General features: G+C 59.1%; 1 protein-coding gene across 5 annotated transcripts in view; it reads left to right on the plus strand.

Moving 5' to 3' along the window:
- CNTFR (ciliary neurotrophic factor receptor) overlaps window positions 1-14605 on the plus strand; it is a 37833-nt gene that overhangs the window by 12263 nt on the left and 10965 nt on the right. For 4 of the 5 annotated variants that reach the window (XM_061164027.1, XM_061164028.1, XM_061164032.1 and 1 more), the window contains 2 exons: window positions 7639-7723; window positions 11931-12164. In XM_061164027.1, coding sequence (XP_061020010.1) covers window positions 7639-7723; window positions 11931-12164 — 319 coding nt within the window. Of the gene's footprint in view, window positions 1-6335; window positions 6403-7638; window positions 7724-11930; window positions 12165-14605 lie in introns of those variants that run through there. The other variant, XM_061164029.1, reaches the window with a different exon arrangement.

A 14605-nucleotide genomic window follows, 5' to 3' on the forward strand; every position in this document is an offset into this window, starting at 1 on the left:
AGAGGCCTGGGCTCACCCAGCAGTTAGCTAGGCTGTGAGCTGCTGCTGCTCCTCTTCTTGGAGAAGAAGTGGTGAGGAGGGGAGGCGGGAGGGCCCTGGGGAGCAGGCTGACTTCTGGGGCTTGCTGGCTCCTGCTGCCACCATGCCACCATCTCTTCGCCTGGGTGCTTCCTCACTGCTCCACTCTAGCCGGGATCTCTCCTCATTCCTGAATGCTGGTGAAAGCAGGGTGAGGAGAGAAAGGAGCCAAGTAGGGAATAGTGTTCTGTTTCCTCAATTTTTATAAACTTTCCCGTTCTGTGTTAGGCCACCCTGAGCTTTATCCTCCCTTCCCCTAAGCACGGGCCTGGCAACCCAAGGTCCCAGCAGGGAGTGACTGTTCTGGGTGTGTATGTGTGTGTTTCCTATGCCGGGTGTAGAGGTGTGAGGGCTGAGGGTGATGGGGGTGGGGGTGGTGGACTCTGAGTTTCTGGAGGTGCTACAGTATCTGTGTGCAAGGGTGACTGTTCTGAGTGTGTGCTGGTATCCATATGTGAGGCCAGAACTGTTTTGATTGAGCATGTGTGTGAGAGTCTGTGTGTGTGACTGTGACTGTGATTCTTGTGTGCATGCACACCAGCATGTGCGAGGATGTGGTAGTGGGTGTCCACGTGGGAGGCCGTGATGAGTGGCGGTAATGGGAGAATACGATGCCAGTGTCTGCGAGAGGGGTGCCTGGGTGTGTCTGTGAAGCTCTAGCTGTGTGGTGGAGATGGGGGGCTTTGGGGAGCTCTGCAATGGTAGTGAGAGCCTGAGTGTGCATTCTGTCTTGGGGAGAAGTGAGCACCGGGTGTTGTGTGCCCCTGAATCGCGGGTGTGTGTGTGTGTGTGTGAGCGTGTGTGTGTGTGTGAGCGTGTGTGTGTGTGTGAGCATGTGTGCGCGCATACTCATGCCTGTGTTTACCCATCAGGAACAGATTGCTCTGGCTTCCCCACTGTGCGGAGGGGAGAAAGGGGGAGGAAGGATGGCTTGCTTTTGCCCAGCAGACCAGAAGCTTCCTCAGAAGTAGTGTGTGCAGTGTGCGTGCGTGGAGGGGGGTTGAGGAGAACAGCACACTTGAAGACAGTCGAAGTTTCTGTTCCCCCCACTCAAGTCTGACTCTGTCCGAAAGACCATCTTCAGTTCTTTCTGTTACACATCGACGCTTCACACGCACTGCCCACCCCCCCTTGTGTGTGTGTGTGTGTGTGCATGCACATGCACCCACATATACACAACTTGCGAGCGTCAACCTCTGTGTATGTATTCGAGGTTGTGTCTGCACCGTAGTGGTGACGGGGCCCTGCATGGGGGGTAGTGGGAGAGGCTGAGGCAAAGAGGTCTTTGTCCCAGCCCCCAAGCCTGGAGAGCGATTCTGTCCATCCTTCTGTCTCCACAGAGGGCTCTGCAGCCTCCTTCCTGCTTCATCTGCTGTGAGTCTGCTGCGAGCCCCCTCCCCTGTCAGCTGAGGGAAGTCTTGGTCAGCCCCGTTGACCTGCCCATCCCCCACCTTCCATGGAGGCCTTCCAGCTGTCTATAACCTCCTGAAAGCGTCTGTTCCTCCATGAGGAGCCGCCTGGCTCCCCCTAGACCTAACCTGACTGGTGTGTGGCCCTCTTCTGCATGGAGGGATCCTCCTGATTCTCCTAGAAGCCAGGAGGGACTCTGGACTGGGGCTAGGGGGAGATGAGTTAGTGCTTGCATCTCAGAATGCTGTGAAGCTGTCCAGAGCCCATGTGCCCACGGGGAGGATATGAACTTCTCTGCCCCTTCCTGCTCCCCATTGGAGAGGCAGAGGGTTGGGTCAGATGACTTTTCAGGGAGCAAGCCTGGACCTTTCTAGAGGACTGCTCTCGTCCAGGCCCGCATACACGAGTGTGGACGAGCCAGCGCCCAGGTCGCCGGGCAGCACACAGGGCTCGAGTGGGGCTCCACGTGTGGGCCCGGCTGGTGCGATGCAGACGGGTATCTCCCTTGGACACCTCCCAGTGGCCCAGCCAGGCCCGGCATGGGAAGCGCGCAACACGCCAGCACACATGTGCAGCAGGGCACGCACATGCTGATCTCAGGGTCCCCGCGGTGCAAGAGGTTGAGGGGTGGGGGGCGTGAGCACTCAAGAGCCCAAGCCGCTGCCAAAATCCATTGGAATCTTGTCCCCCCCCAGGCCCCCGTCTCCGGCTGCGGAGGTCACAATAGCAGGTGCGGATACCCACCCCCACCCCCCCCCCCACAATTCATTCACGTTGGGCCGCCTCCTTTTCCACAACCTCAGCCAGAGAGCGGAGCTGGGGGACTGCTTCCCACCCCCTGCCTCCCTCCTGGCCCCCCTCCCCTTGGTGCTCGGCTTCACCCTGCCCCCTTCCATGGGGGAGGAGTGGGGCTATGTTTGGGCAGTGTCCTTCCCCCAGAGCACGGGGGCGGGGGGGCGGGGGGGGGGCTTGCCCTGGAGTGTGTGGGGATGGGGTAGCTTCGGAGGAGGAGATAAGGCTTGAACCCAGGCACAGCTTCTGGGCCCTGCACCCCTTCAGGTGAGGTGGGGGGGGGTAGGCGCTGAGAGGAGGGCCGGGTCTGGAGTCAAAGAGAAAGAAAGAGACCAGAGACTCAGCCACAGGGAGAGACGCCATGGGGAGTGGGAGCCTGCCCCATGGCCAGCCGGCCCCAGCCCAGGAGCTGGCCCCTGACCTGGGCCCGCCCCCTCCCCCGTGGGGGGCCTGCCGGGCCAGCTGCCAGGGGCCAGGCCTCCCTCCTCGGCCTCCCCCCACCCCCGGCCTCTGCCCCCCGCCCTCACCGCCCACGCTGTCCAGGCTGCCTCGGCCTGGTGGGATCTGGGGGCCTTCTGGCCTCAGCCCCTCCTCCCGCTCCTGGAGCTTCCCGCCAGCCCAGACTGTCTCTCCCAGGCTCCCGCTCGGCCAGGGCCAGCCGGGGCTGAGCCTCCCTGCCCACCACGGCCTTGTCCCTGCCTCTGCCCCTGGTCTGCCCCTCATTTTCTCTCTCCGACCCCAAGAGTACGTGCCTCTCTTCCTCTCTTCACCCTAATTCCTCTGCAGGTCTGAGGCCGGTAGAGTTCCCCAGGCCTTCGAATCCGCCGGTCCTTTTGTCCTGGTTCTTGCCTCATTCCCAGGATGTGTCCCATAGGGCCATTGCAGGGAGAGGAGAAGGTGATGAGGCCCCAAGAGAAAGTGCCTTTCCCCTTTCCTGGAGGATCCCAGAGTCTGGGGTTGCTGAAGGGGACTGGAAGCCATGGAGATGTCCCCATGGCCCCCACTGTAGGCCAGATGCTCTCCATCAGAGAAACACTCCTGACCTCACCCCAGCCCCAGGCCAGGGGGGTGGGGTCCAGGCCAGTGACCTTCACTGGGTCTCAGTTTCTCAAAGGCACCACGTGGGCCCTTGCTATTCATTCATTTTTCAGGCCAGACTGAGCCCACCTGACCTTCAGCACACCCACACCAACCAACATCCTGAAGCCTAAAGCTCTGAACACACTATTGCATATCAGCAGACAGTCAGAGCTGGGCTCCAGGCAGTGGTGCTCAGAGCTCCCATCCTCACCCTGGATGTGGCAGGGATTCCTCAGGGTTGGGTTGTTTAACTTAACCTGCCTTATTTCTGCAGGATGAATAGGGGCTTTCCCAAACTTCACACTTCCCTTTCTTAGGTTTTGCCTTCGGCTGGGCAGGGGGTGAGGGTCGGGGTGCAGGGTACCTGGGACCTTGCTGGGACTGGCGAGAGGGGTCTTTGGGCCCTGGATCCTAAGCCAGAAACTTGGTAGTTGAGATCCCTGATCCAGAGCCTGTCACTCTGTCAGTGTTACGGCTGGAGACTGTCAGCCTCCATGGTGTCAACATTTCTGCGGGCTGGTGTTACTCTATGTGACTGTCCATCTTACCGAGTCTGTCAGCCTCCCTGCATCACTGTGGATGTCACGGTCACTGTCAGCCTGAGTGACTGGCGGTCTCGTTGCATCTTGGAAACCAAGGTGACTGTCACCGTGACTGTGTCAGTGTCCACAGGGGTCATTGCCCTGTTTGTTGGCGTCATCGTGTGTGACTGTGACTCGGTGCATCATCACCCCTGTGGCGACTGTCAGTACCCCGTGGGCATTGGCACCTGTGCGCCTGTGTCGTTTTTAGTGAATGTTGTTCTGACTGTGTAGTGGTGTCCTTCTGTCGTCATGGGACATGACGGTAAGTTGGGGGCTAGGATGGTCTCTTGATGTGTCACCTATGTGTTTGTATGTGGCGACACTGGGCTTCTGTGTCGGGAGAGGAGCTGGGCTTCTGGTCACAAAGGGTTTGGGCTGCTGGGCATTTGTTAGTGGGGTGCCTTCTGTTCTCTCCTCACTGCTGGGTCTGGGGCTGGAGGCCAGGCTGGCCCTCTGGAAAGGTCTGTGGATCCTGGGCCAGTTCGCATAGCCCTCATCTGGGGCTTTACAGGATTTCTGCTCTAGATCTATCCCAGAGCCGTGGGTGAGGACTTGGAAAATTCCTGGGAAAGATGCTCTTTGCCCTGGGATGGGTGGCCTGAGGTGAGCTAGGGCAGGGCAGAGGTGTAGCCTGGATATCTCTGGCCTCAGCTTCCCTACCTGGGAATGGGTCCAGCTGGGACTTGGAGGGAAGAGAGAAGTGAAAGTGGCCTGGGACTTCCTGGACCTATAGGTGGCGTGGGGTTTCCATCCACTCTTATCCCCTAGGGGCTAGGCTCTTGGCTTTAGAAGCCCCCCAGCCCCCTGGAAGCCCTGCTTTTGTCTCAGATCCGCCAGCACGGCTGCACTGACAGCATCCTCCCCTTACACTGCAGGAGCTGAGTGGGCTTAGAGATGCTATCGGTGGGCACAGAGACCCTGCTTGTGTCTCGTTTCTGTGGCTCTCTCCAGGTTGTGTCTCTCCCACTGCCCTTGAATCTCTGCTAGTATCCTGTGCTCCCCGGGTCTTCCTGTGTCTCTTCTTCCATTTCTCCCTCTGTTGGTCTTTTCTTGTCCCTCAGGGACTCGGCTCGCAGCTTTCCCTCTCTCCCTGCCTCTCGCAGCTTTCCCTCTCTCCCTGCCTCTCCGTTCCCCTTTCCCCGGGTGTCTCCCTTTTCTGGGTGCCCCCAGCCGTGCAGCATCTGCTTGGTACCCCATCCCCCAGCCTCTGCAGCGCTCTCGGCAGCGCCCGGCTCCCATAGCTGCAGCCTCTTTGGCCCAGGGCCCGGCCCTTACAGTAACTCATCGGGCTGATGGAGGCGACTTTGATGAAGAAGCCACCCCTCCCCCTGTGGGGACCCGCATGTGTGTGTGTGTGTATTTGCTTGTATGCATTACACTCGTGCCAGGCCTTCTCCTCACCCCCCACGCCCCTCCCAGCTGGGACCAGGAAGGAGCTAGAAGGAGCGGACCACCCTGGCTCTCTGCTCCCATCCTGTCATCTACCCTCTGTCCCCTCTGTCTGCCCCTCTGCCTCCCAGGCCCTGGGTCCTCTCCCGTGTGCTGGGCAGCAGGTTCACCCTGAGGTGGAGTCTCTTGCTGGCTGTGAGGAGAAAAGCGGATGGTGGAGATGATAGGGGAGGGTCTGAGGGCTCCCTGCAAGGGTTGAAGGCGGAGGGAAGCTGTGGGGGGCCGGGGGGAACCAGGTGGGCTTCCAGCCTCTTATCTGTTTCTCTCACACCGGCTCTGAATTTAAAGCTGGCTCATCCTGGGTTCCTTTCTTGGCCCCAGCACTTGCTGACTGTGTCCTTGGCCATTGTCTTCACCTCCTAAGCCTGAGGAGTAGCTGGAGGAGGGGCGTGGCTGAGGGTCAGGAGCCAGGCCAAGTGGTAGCAAAGGCCTCAGGAGTCACAGATGTGGGAGGGGTTGCCGAGGCCGGTCGGGGCCTAGAGAGGCAAGCGGTGCCCGGGAGGGGCAGCCGGGGCTCCAGCGGCCGCCGCTGGAGGAGGTGCAGAGGGCAAGGCTGGCCTGGGGAGGGGCGAGTGCAGCCGTGGACAGGCAGGAGCCCTTCCCGCGAAGGAGCCCCCAGAAGTCAGGTTCTCCCCCCTCCCCCACCCCCACTTGGCTCCAGGCTGACACCCACACTCATCTCCCCTGCTCTAGCCCTCTCTGCAGCGTCTCTGGCTGTTTCTCTGGCAGCGTTTCTGACGGTGTCTCTGGCAGTGTGTCCGACTGTGTGTCTGAGTGTCCCTGGCAGGGTTCTGAGTGCCGTGGATACTTCCTGACTGAGCATCTGGCCGCGTCTCTGGCCCTCTCTCCGGCTGTTTTTCTGGGTGTACGCCTGTTTGCGTCTATCAGTTTCTCTGGTATTTCTCTGCCTGTGTGTCAGGCAGTTTCTCTGGCAGGGTTTCTGACACTGTCCCGGGCCTGCGTCGCTGATGGCTTCTCTGATATATCTGCCTGCATCTGGCTGAGTCTGGTACGGTGTTTCTGGTGGGTCCTTGATTGTGTGTTGGCTGTTCTCTGGCCATGTCTCTGGCTGGTTATCTGGTTGACCTACCTGTTTCTCTGGCTTGTGCCCCACACAGTCTCTCCAGCCTGGGTGTAGGCTCTTTCTCTGGGGCTCTGTCTCTTGTTGGGGGCAGAGTCTCTGCTGTGTGTCTGACTGTACCTCTGGTGGTGGCCCTGGTTGAGTGTCTGGGAGTGGTCTGTCTCTGGATCTCTGCTTCTCTCTTGTTGACAGAACTTTGTCTCTCTTCAAGACTGGAGCGAGCGAGATTTGGAACCTCTTGGGCAGGAAATAGTTGTTTCCCTCTCCTTAGATATAGGCGTGTGCTGGGGTGGAGCAGTGTGAGGGCAGCTGGACCCATCCTAGAAGCAGGACAACACATTGAGGGGCCACTGGATCCATCCTGGCTTCTGGAAACACGTCCTGACCATGCTGTGTGTACCCACGTGGGAGTGTGCAGACCCTGACGTACATCTGCTGGACTGGGGCTCTCAGGCTCCTGGGCTGAAGGGTGATAGGCTGGGGTCCCTGACTGGGATGTATATCTGAAAATCCTTCATCCTTTTCATGATCACTAGTGTTCACTAAAGCAGGAACCACATCTGACCTGCTCACAATGTCCCACTGCCCTGATACCCTGCTGCTCTGAACTTCCCAGAGCCCTGCCGGGCAAGGGGTGGGGGGCGGGCAGGTAGGGATAAGGTGGTAGGGCAGATCCAAGGGGCTCTCTCCCCAGGAGCATGTCAGGGGCCTTCCGTTCAAGGCAGTTTGGAGATGTATAGACCTCCAATCAAGTTAAAGCATTACCCTTTCAGTTTGCAGTGTTTATAGCTAATTAGCTAACCTCACCAGTAAAGTTATTTTTTTTCTAGAAAAATGGCCCTAGCATTACCAGTGTTTTATAACTCATCTGCGGTTGACTACATCCTGCAGCCAGCCTCCTTATCGAACAACAAACCACTGTAGGTTGCCTTCTACCATCTCAGCAAACCTTTGTGTACAGATGCCAATAAGGTTATTTTCTGTTGCTTGAAGAGGGTCCTGAGCTCCATTAAGAAGGGCGCTTGGGGTCAAGGTGCCCTGGCCCTAGGGCTGGGATTTCCCAGTCTTCCCTGAGAATGGGGTGGCGGGGGGGGTGCCTCCCCAGGCGGCTGCTACCTGGGCTGATGCTGCCCCTTTCCCCGCCGCCCACTTTTTCCCCAACAGATGGCTGCTCCGGTCCCGTGGGCCTGCTGTGCCGTGCTCGCTGCCGCTGCTGCTGTGGTCTACGCCCAGAGACACAGTCCGCAGGGTGAGTGCCAGGCGGGCGGGGGGCGAGGGGTGCTCCCTGCTGACTCCCTCCCAGAGCTCAGCAGGACCCTCTCTGGCATAACTGCACGTACCCACCCAAGAGCCACATACTGCCGTGTGCTGGCATCGTCACACATGAACATGAGTCATGTGACTCTGATACATGGGGTGACCCCCTGACATTGTCCCATAAGCACAACCCCCCAGTCACTGCTGGGTGGTTTCATGCTGACGGCATCTCTGGCTGAAGATTGTCCGATCCTCTTCCCCCTACTGTGGATACAGGGTACAGGTGGCTTAGATGGTAAAGAATCTGCCTTCCATGCCGGAGACCTGGGTTCAATCCCTGGGTCAGGAAGAGCCCCTGGAGAAAGGCATGGAAACCCATTCCAGTATTCTTACCTGGAGAATTCCATGGACGAGAGGAGCCTGGTGGGCTACAGTTCATGGGGTCACAGAGTTGGACACAACTGAGGAGCTAGCATTGCGGGCAGCTAGGAGCAGGGCCCCGTACAGTATCTGGTGAAGTGGGGTCCCTTCGGGTTTATGGGGGGTGCAGTGGGAGGCACTGGGAGAGACAGTGGGTAAGAATGCCCCTCGCTTATCCTGGAAGGAACACGGGGACAGGAATGGTAGTCTCAGGACACACTGAGGGGATGGGCAGGATGACAAGTGGGAGAAGGCTGGCCCACCAGTGAGCTGGGATGGCTGGAGGGGTGGGGGGTGCCCAGGTGGGGCCATTGATTTGCCTCCTCCCCTTCCCCGACCACTTGTCCAGTGCAAGCTGCGTCCTCCTCACAGGGACACAGACGCGCAAAGAGCGGAGACGGGCGCGGAGCTACACCCCTGCTGGGAAGGGTGACCACATGACCCCTAGCCCGTCTGCATTTGAGGCAGCACTTAAGATGGCCACATGAGTCCAAGTTCTGACCTCAAAACTCCTCGAATGAGGTTCCAAGTGTAGGGAGCTCCCCGCTTGGTTGTGTCCTGCCCCCCCGCACCTCAGCTGGCCCAGGTAGAAGCAGAGAAGGTGGGGCCCAGGCACATAGCAGGCCCTGATGACTGAGCTCCATGACCCTCAAGGCTGTGGGTTCAAAGAGTTCAGTAGGTCAAGGCTCCTGAGGCCTCTTCCTTATGAACCCAATGCTGAGGCCCAGAGAGATCATGGCATACCCCGGGGCTGCTCCCCAGTGGGTAGGGACTGAAGGGACCACCAGGCCAGCCCATCGAGCCCCACCTGCAGTTGGCATGCCAGGGGCTCGTGTACTGACCCGACCAGCCCAGGCCTGCCGGTCGCCTCTCCCAGTGGCCTTGCCCCGGCCCTGTGCGGGGACGTAAGCTGCATCTTTGGGTGTGAGACCGTCCTTGTGCACCTGACTGTGTGCTTGTGTGGGTGAGACTGTGTGCCTGTCTGAGTGCATTTCTCTGTGTGGTCACATCCTCGTGGGCTGTGCCCTGTGTCCTGGGAGCGGTTGTGTCCTTGTAGCTGAGACTTTTCTGCCATGCGTGATTGTTTCTCTTTGTGTCTGCTGTGTGTTTCTGTCCCTGTGTGTGAGACCATGTGTCCGTGTGTAACTGAGCCTCTCGCTTACACTTCCATTCCCCTACATATATGTCACCGTCACGTCCCTGCCATGGGACAGTGTCCCAGTGTGGCCTTGACCTGTGGATGGTTGTCCTGTGTGTGCGTGTTCTTCTTATGGTGACGGTCCTCATCCTATGTGTGTGGCGACGTGAAGTTGCTTAGGACGCCCTGGGGGGGGACCGTTTCCGGCATGTGGTCCCCATGTGAGCATGTGTGCACAGGTGTGAGGGAGCCGTCGGCTCTGTCCCTGTGCGTTCCCCGTGTCCATGACCTCATCCTGTCTCTGTCTCTTATCCTGGCTTCTAACAACCTTTTCACAGCTGATTCCTTCGGAGCATTCGTCACTGCGTCAGGGCCAAGAACCCCATCCTCCCCCTGCGGCTTGATTTAATTTCTGAAATGGACAGCACATCAGTAGGGGCGCCCATGGGGCGGGGGGCGGGGGGGAGCTGTCCAGAGACAAAGGATTGAATCACGGCCATCGTTGGAGCTGTGGCGTGGCCGTGCGTGTTGCTGTTGTTGTGCCGTTGTAGCAGTTGTGACGCCGCAATGGCCGTGATGGTCACCACATGTTTTCCCTTGCCTCTGCACTGTGGCCTGTAGTCGTCTTCTGTCATTGCATCGTCATGTTCTCACTCCTGCCCTGCCCTTCCATGGTTGGTTTGTCATTGTTGTCAGACTGTGTTTCCATTTCTGTGGTGGGGGGGTTCCCCCGCTGTGTATTACCCCACTGCCATCACACTGGTTGTGCCGTTGGGCGGGTGTCCTTCTCTCGTGGCTGTTCCTGCCTGCCCCAGGAGTAGTGAGCCGAACTGGGACCACGTGAGTGCTGAGCCTCTGTTGGTGGGGGGCCCTTGGGACCGTAATGACCACGCCCCTCTCCCCCCACTCTTCCTGACCCCCCGACGGTCAGTTTTCAGCCTCCTCCTCAGGCAGCTGGATGCAGAATCTCTGCTGGGGGCTGGGGGGTGGTGTGTGCAGAGAGAGGGGCTTGGCCTGCTTCCTGGAAGCTCCAGGTTTTTGGAAGGGAGGCTGGAGGGGGGCTCGGAGGCTAGGGCTGGTGGACTGGGGGGGCTCTATGGCTTGAGCCCTGGACCCTGGGCCTCTGGTCAGAGGGAGGCCCCCAGTCAATCTCTACTCTAGCCTCACAGCTGCGGCCTCCAAGGTCCCCCCCAGCCGCCGCCCTTCCGCCCGTTCATCCTCTGTTCGGCTGGTCCCAGGCCCCACGGACGAGTGGTCAGGGCTGGCGGGGTTTCCTGCTTCCCTCTCCTTTGACAGGGACAGAGAGGCTCAGAGAGGGGCAGGATAGGGCCCTGCAGACACACAGGGATCCCGGCCTGGGGAGGGCCACAGAGGCAGCAACTGGGGACAGATGTTCCAGCCCAGAGAAAAGCAGGGCTGGGAAGGGGTGTGTGAGGGAGGGGAAGGGGGCCGCTGGCAGCATAGGGGGAGCCCTACCTCCTGCGGCCCCAGTGGTGTTAACAAGTCTAATTAAGAGGCCACTGGCCCAACTTAATTGGCTCGTTAACAGGAATTGCCTCTGAAAATCCCCCAACTCAGCGGGGTGGCCCTCTGGAGGGGAGACCAAGGGAGTGTTAACGAGGGATCCCGCAGCCCCCCCCCCTCGCCCCCCTCACTCTGCCCCTCCCACCCTCACTGCACAGAACTGCAGGTCTGGGGAAGCATCTATCCTTCCAGGCTGGGGGGCGGGACGAGGAGAGCAGGCCCGTGTCTCCGCGTGCCCTGCTGCTCGGCCGTGTCTGGAGGTCGGTGTCCAGGCCTTCCTCCGTCCCATGGCCCCCCTCACCTTGCTCTCCTCGCAACAGTTGCCCCCTCTGCCCTTCCACTCCAGTCTCCTGGGTTCTGTCCATCATGCCTGGGTGGCTGAGGCCAGGGCTGGGCTTTGCTTTGGGCTCTGACAGGCCGCTCCTGGGGGCAGGAGAGGCATGGTCAGAGCTCCCGCAGTCCCACCCGCACCCCATGCAGTTCCTGCCTCACCATCACGTTGACAGCTGCCAGGATCTCCCTCGGGCTCCTGTGCCCACTCTTCCTCCTGCTGCTGCCTTGGACAGCTGGGGGACAGGGCCTTGTCGGGGGTTCAGAGCTGTCGGGGAGAGGGAGAGAGGCAGGACACAAAGACCAAGATGGGGAGGATGAAGAGAAGGGAAGAGACAGAGGAAGGAGTTCAGGAGGGGGCCCCTTGGCTCAGTTTGCCTGGCTAGCAGATGTCAGTGACCGGGGCTGGGCCTGTTGGTGGCAGGAGGCTGGGGTTATGGGGGTCAGGAAAACTTTCAAAAGGGCCTGGTGACTGGAGGTGACCTAGGTCTTCTGTCCCAGCACTCTACACACACACTCTCTCTCTCATACACGCACACAGGCTCGCCCAGTCACACACACAGTCCCCGGACACGCACGCACACATCCAAGTTTGGAGACACTCACATACTTGTGCCCTTGCACGCCATGAAGGAATTTTGCAGATCCCTTGTCTCCCTGAGACACTCTCACGCTGAGCCTCAGGGTGCCTGCTCTCGCTTGAGCACGCGCACAGGCTATCATCTGGGAGTGCTGGGCAGGGCTGTGACCTGTGACTTCTGCCTTGTGCCCTCCTCACCCCCCACAGAGACGCCCCACGTGCAGTACGAGCGCCTGGGCTCGGACGTGACTCTGCCGTGCGGCACCGCCAGCTGGGATGCGGCGGTGACGTGGCGGGTGAACGGCACAGACCTGGCCCCTGACCTGCTCAACGGCTCCCAGCTCGTGCTCCGGAGCCTGGAGCTGGGCCACAGTGGCCTCTACGCCTGCTTCCACCGCGACTCCTGGCACCTGCACCACCAGATCCTCCTCCATGTGGGCTGTAAGTATGACTCCCAGCCCCTCGTTTGACCCCCCACTTCACTCAGTGGGGGAGTCCCTGAGGCCCAGACCCTTGGCCCAGATTACACCCCCTTCCTGGTGGTGGTGGAGGTCCTGTCCCCTGTCCTCTGATCTTGTCCAAGCCTGCTGTTCTGACCTCTGAGCCCAGTGTCGCCCCCTGAATCCAGACCCCTGGCATTTTGCACTGGTATCCACCCTCCACTAGAGGTCTTTGAGATCCAGAAATCCTGTCCCCTATGACAAGATGGGCTCAGGAGGGCCGACAGGGCACGGCCCACGTGGGACCTGGTGGGAGGAATCCTAGGTCACAGCTCCGAGCTGGGTTGGTCTCATTCCACCGCATGCTCTTGCAGGGGCTGGCTGTGAGGGCCTTGGGGGAAAAAATGGGATATCTGGTGATGCTGGGAGAGGTGTGGTCAGTCTAAAAGGCCCCAGGGAAGAAGGAAGGCTTCCTGGAGTGGGAGGCATGTGGAGACTTGGGAATTTGGAAGAGACATTGAAAAAGTCCTTTCTGGCCGAGAGCTGAGTGTGATCATAGTCCTCAGAGGCTGAAAGGGCCTGGGAAGGCCACTTGGGTTGCTGTAAATGGCAGAAGGGAGCTGAAGGAGGGGAGGGACATGGTCAGGGTCATGTTGTTGAAAGCTGTTTCTCACTGTGCTGCAGGGCTGGCAGGTGGGTGGGCAAAGCCAGGGGCAGGAAGGAGGCTATTGCTGGGATGCAAGAGAGTGGAGGAGGACCTGGGACTGGAACATGGGGTTGAGAAACTGAGAAGAGTGATTTCGCCTCCAGGAGTCGCTGAGGGATCGGAGGTAGGGAGAGTGGGAGAGTGGACAGTGGGAAGAGTCAAGACAGCTAGTGGGACTGATCGCTGCAGCGGAGACAAGGAGCAGGGGTCAGCTGGAGGAGGAGACAGTGTGTGCTTTTCGTGCCGTGTCTCAGTTTGGCTTTCCCTGGAATCAGAACCCAAGATAATAGTTCGCAGGCAAGTAGTTTATTTGGCAGGTGACAGAAACATCATCAGGGTATGGGAGAATGATAGAGAAAAAGCAGTGAAATTAGCCAATCAAGAGGGAGTTACCTAGCCATTGCTTCTGGGCAGCTGGAGCCCACCCCGCTGGGGGAGCTCTGGGAGCCGAGAAGGCAGAGCAGGTTCTCCTGCCTGAGGGCTGAGGGAGCCCGGATGCTTGCACACTAAGGAGGGCGGGGAGGCTTTCATTCCCCAGCACTTTTGGCTTGATGCCCCGGCAGGCAAAGCAGGTTTTGGTGGCCAAAGAAAGCTCTTAGGCAAATAACTGCAGAGGCGGTCAGCGGGTACGGGTGAGGGATCTGCGGCACCATCTGCTATAGATGTTGGGTTTCAGTCCCTGGGGGACAACCAGGAGTCGATGGCTGGTAGCCAGTGGATCTGAGGTTCTGGGACTCACGGAGAGGCCTGTGCTGGAGATGGGAGTTGAGGGGGAGGGGGCAGGTTGTCAGCATTAATTCTTTGGGAGAGGATGAGATGGTCAAGGGTGAGACTGTGGGATGAGAGGAGCAGAGGACCCAGGACCGAGCCCTGAAGACCATCGCTGTAAAAGGGGTTGATCTAAGGAAATGAGCCACAAAAAGAGATGAGAGATCAGAAGGAGCCAGGCAGGAAGGGAGAAGGGGGAGCAGGTGAGTGGGATTTAGAAGAGGTGTTAGGAGTTTCGGGAGGAGGAGGTTATCAATGTTGCTGAGGGTCAGCTGGGCAGGTCCTTGGTGCTCAGCTGAAGGCATCAACTGACAGAATAAATACTCTGAACATAGTTTCATTTCTTTTCTTGAGCCAAGGATTCAGGCTTCTCTGGCCTCATCCCATTTGGGTGATACACTCCACTCTATTTACTCCCTTGGAGCTGCTTTCTTTACTCCCTCTGAGCTGCTGAGGGGAAGAGATGCTTGAGGGGCCTGTGAGCGGGTCTTTGCCCCACTGTCAGGCGATAGGTGTGGACAACTGTGGGAAAGTTTAGGCTGAAGGGTTACTCAGCGTCCTCCACGAAAACACTGACCCATCAGTGGGGCCAGAGGAGAGGGGAAAGTATGTTTTGGCAGGGATGTTCCTTTCCCCACAGAAAAGCCTTTTTACGTGTTTAAACTGGAGAGATGGCAGTCATAACGAAACGTCTTAGTTGCAAGCCCAGGGTGGAGTGACGCCTGCCCACTGGAGGCTTCCCTGGCCCAACACAGGGTGCGCTAGAAGTGGACCAGGCAGCCTAGCCCTGGGCCCTCACATGGGGAAAGAGGCCACATGCTGAGCGGCATGCAAGGAGGATGAGGCCAACTTGGCACCAGTCACCCACACCCTTGTCTTATCAGCTTGAGCCCCAGAAGTCTTCTGATGGACAGAGTTGGCTGTGATGGCCAGGCGTGGGGGACTCTGGCCCTCATTCCCAACGACTT

Source organism: Dama dama, chromosome 16 (assembly GCF_033118175.1).
Source record: "Dama dama isolate Ldn47 chromosome 16, ASM3311817v1, whole genome shotgun sequence".
Classification (NCBI taxonomy): Eukaryota; Metazoa; Chordata; class Mammalia; order Artiodactyla; family Cervidae; genus Dama; species Dama dama.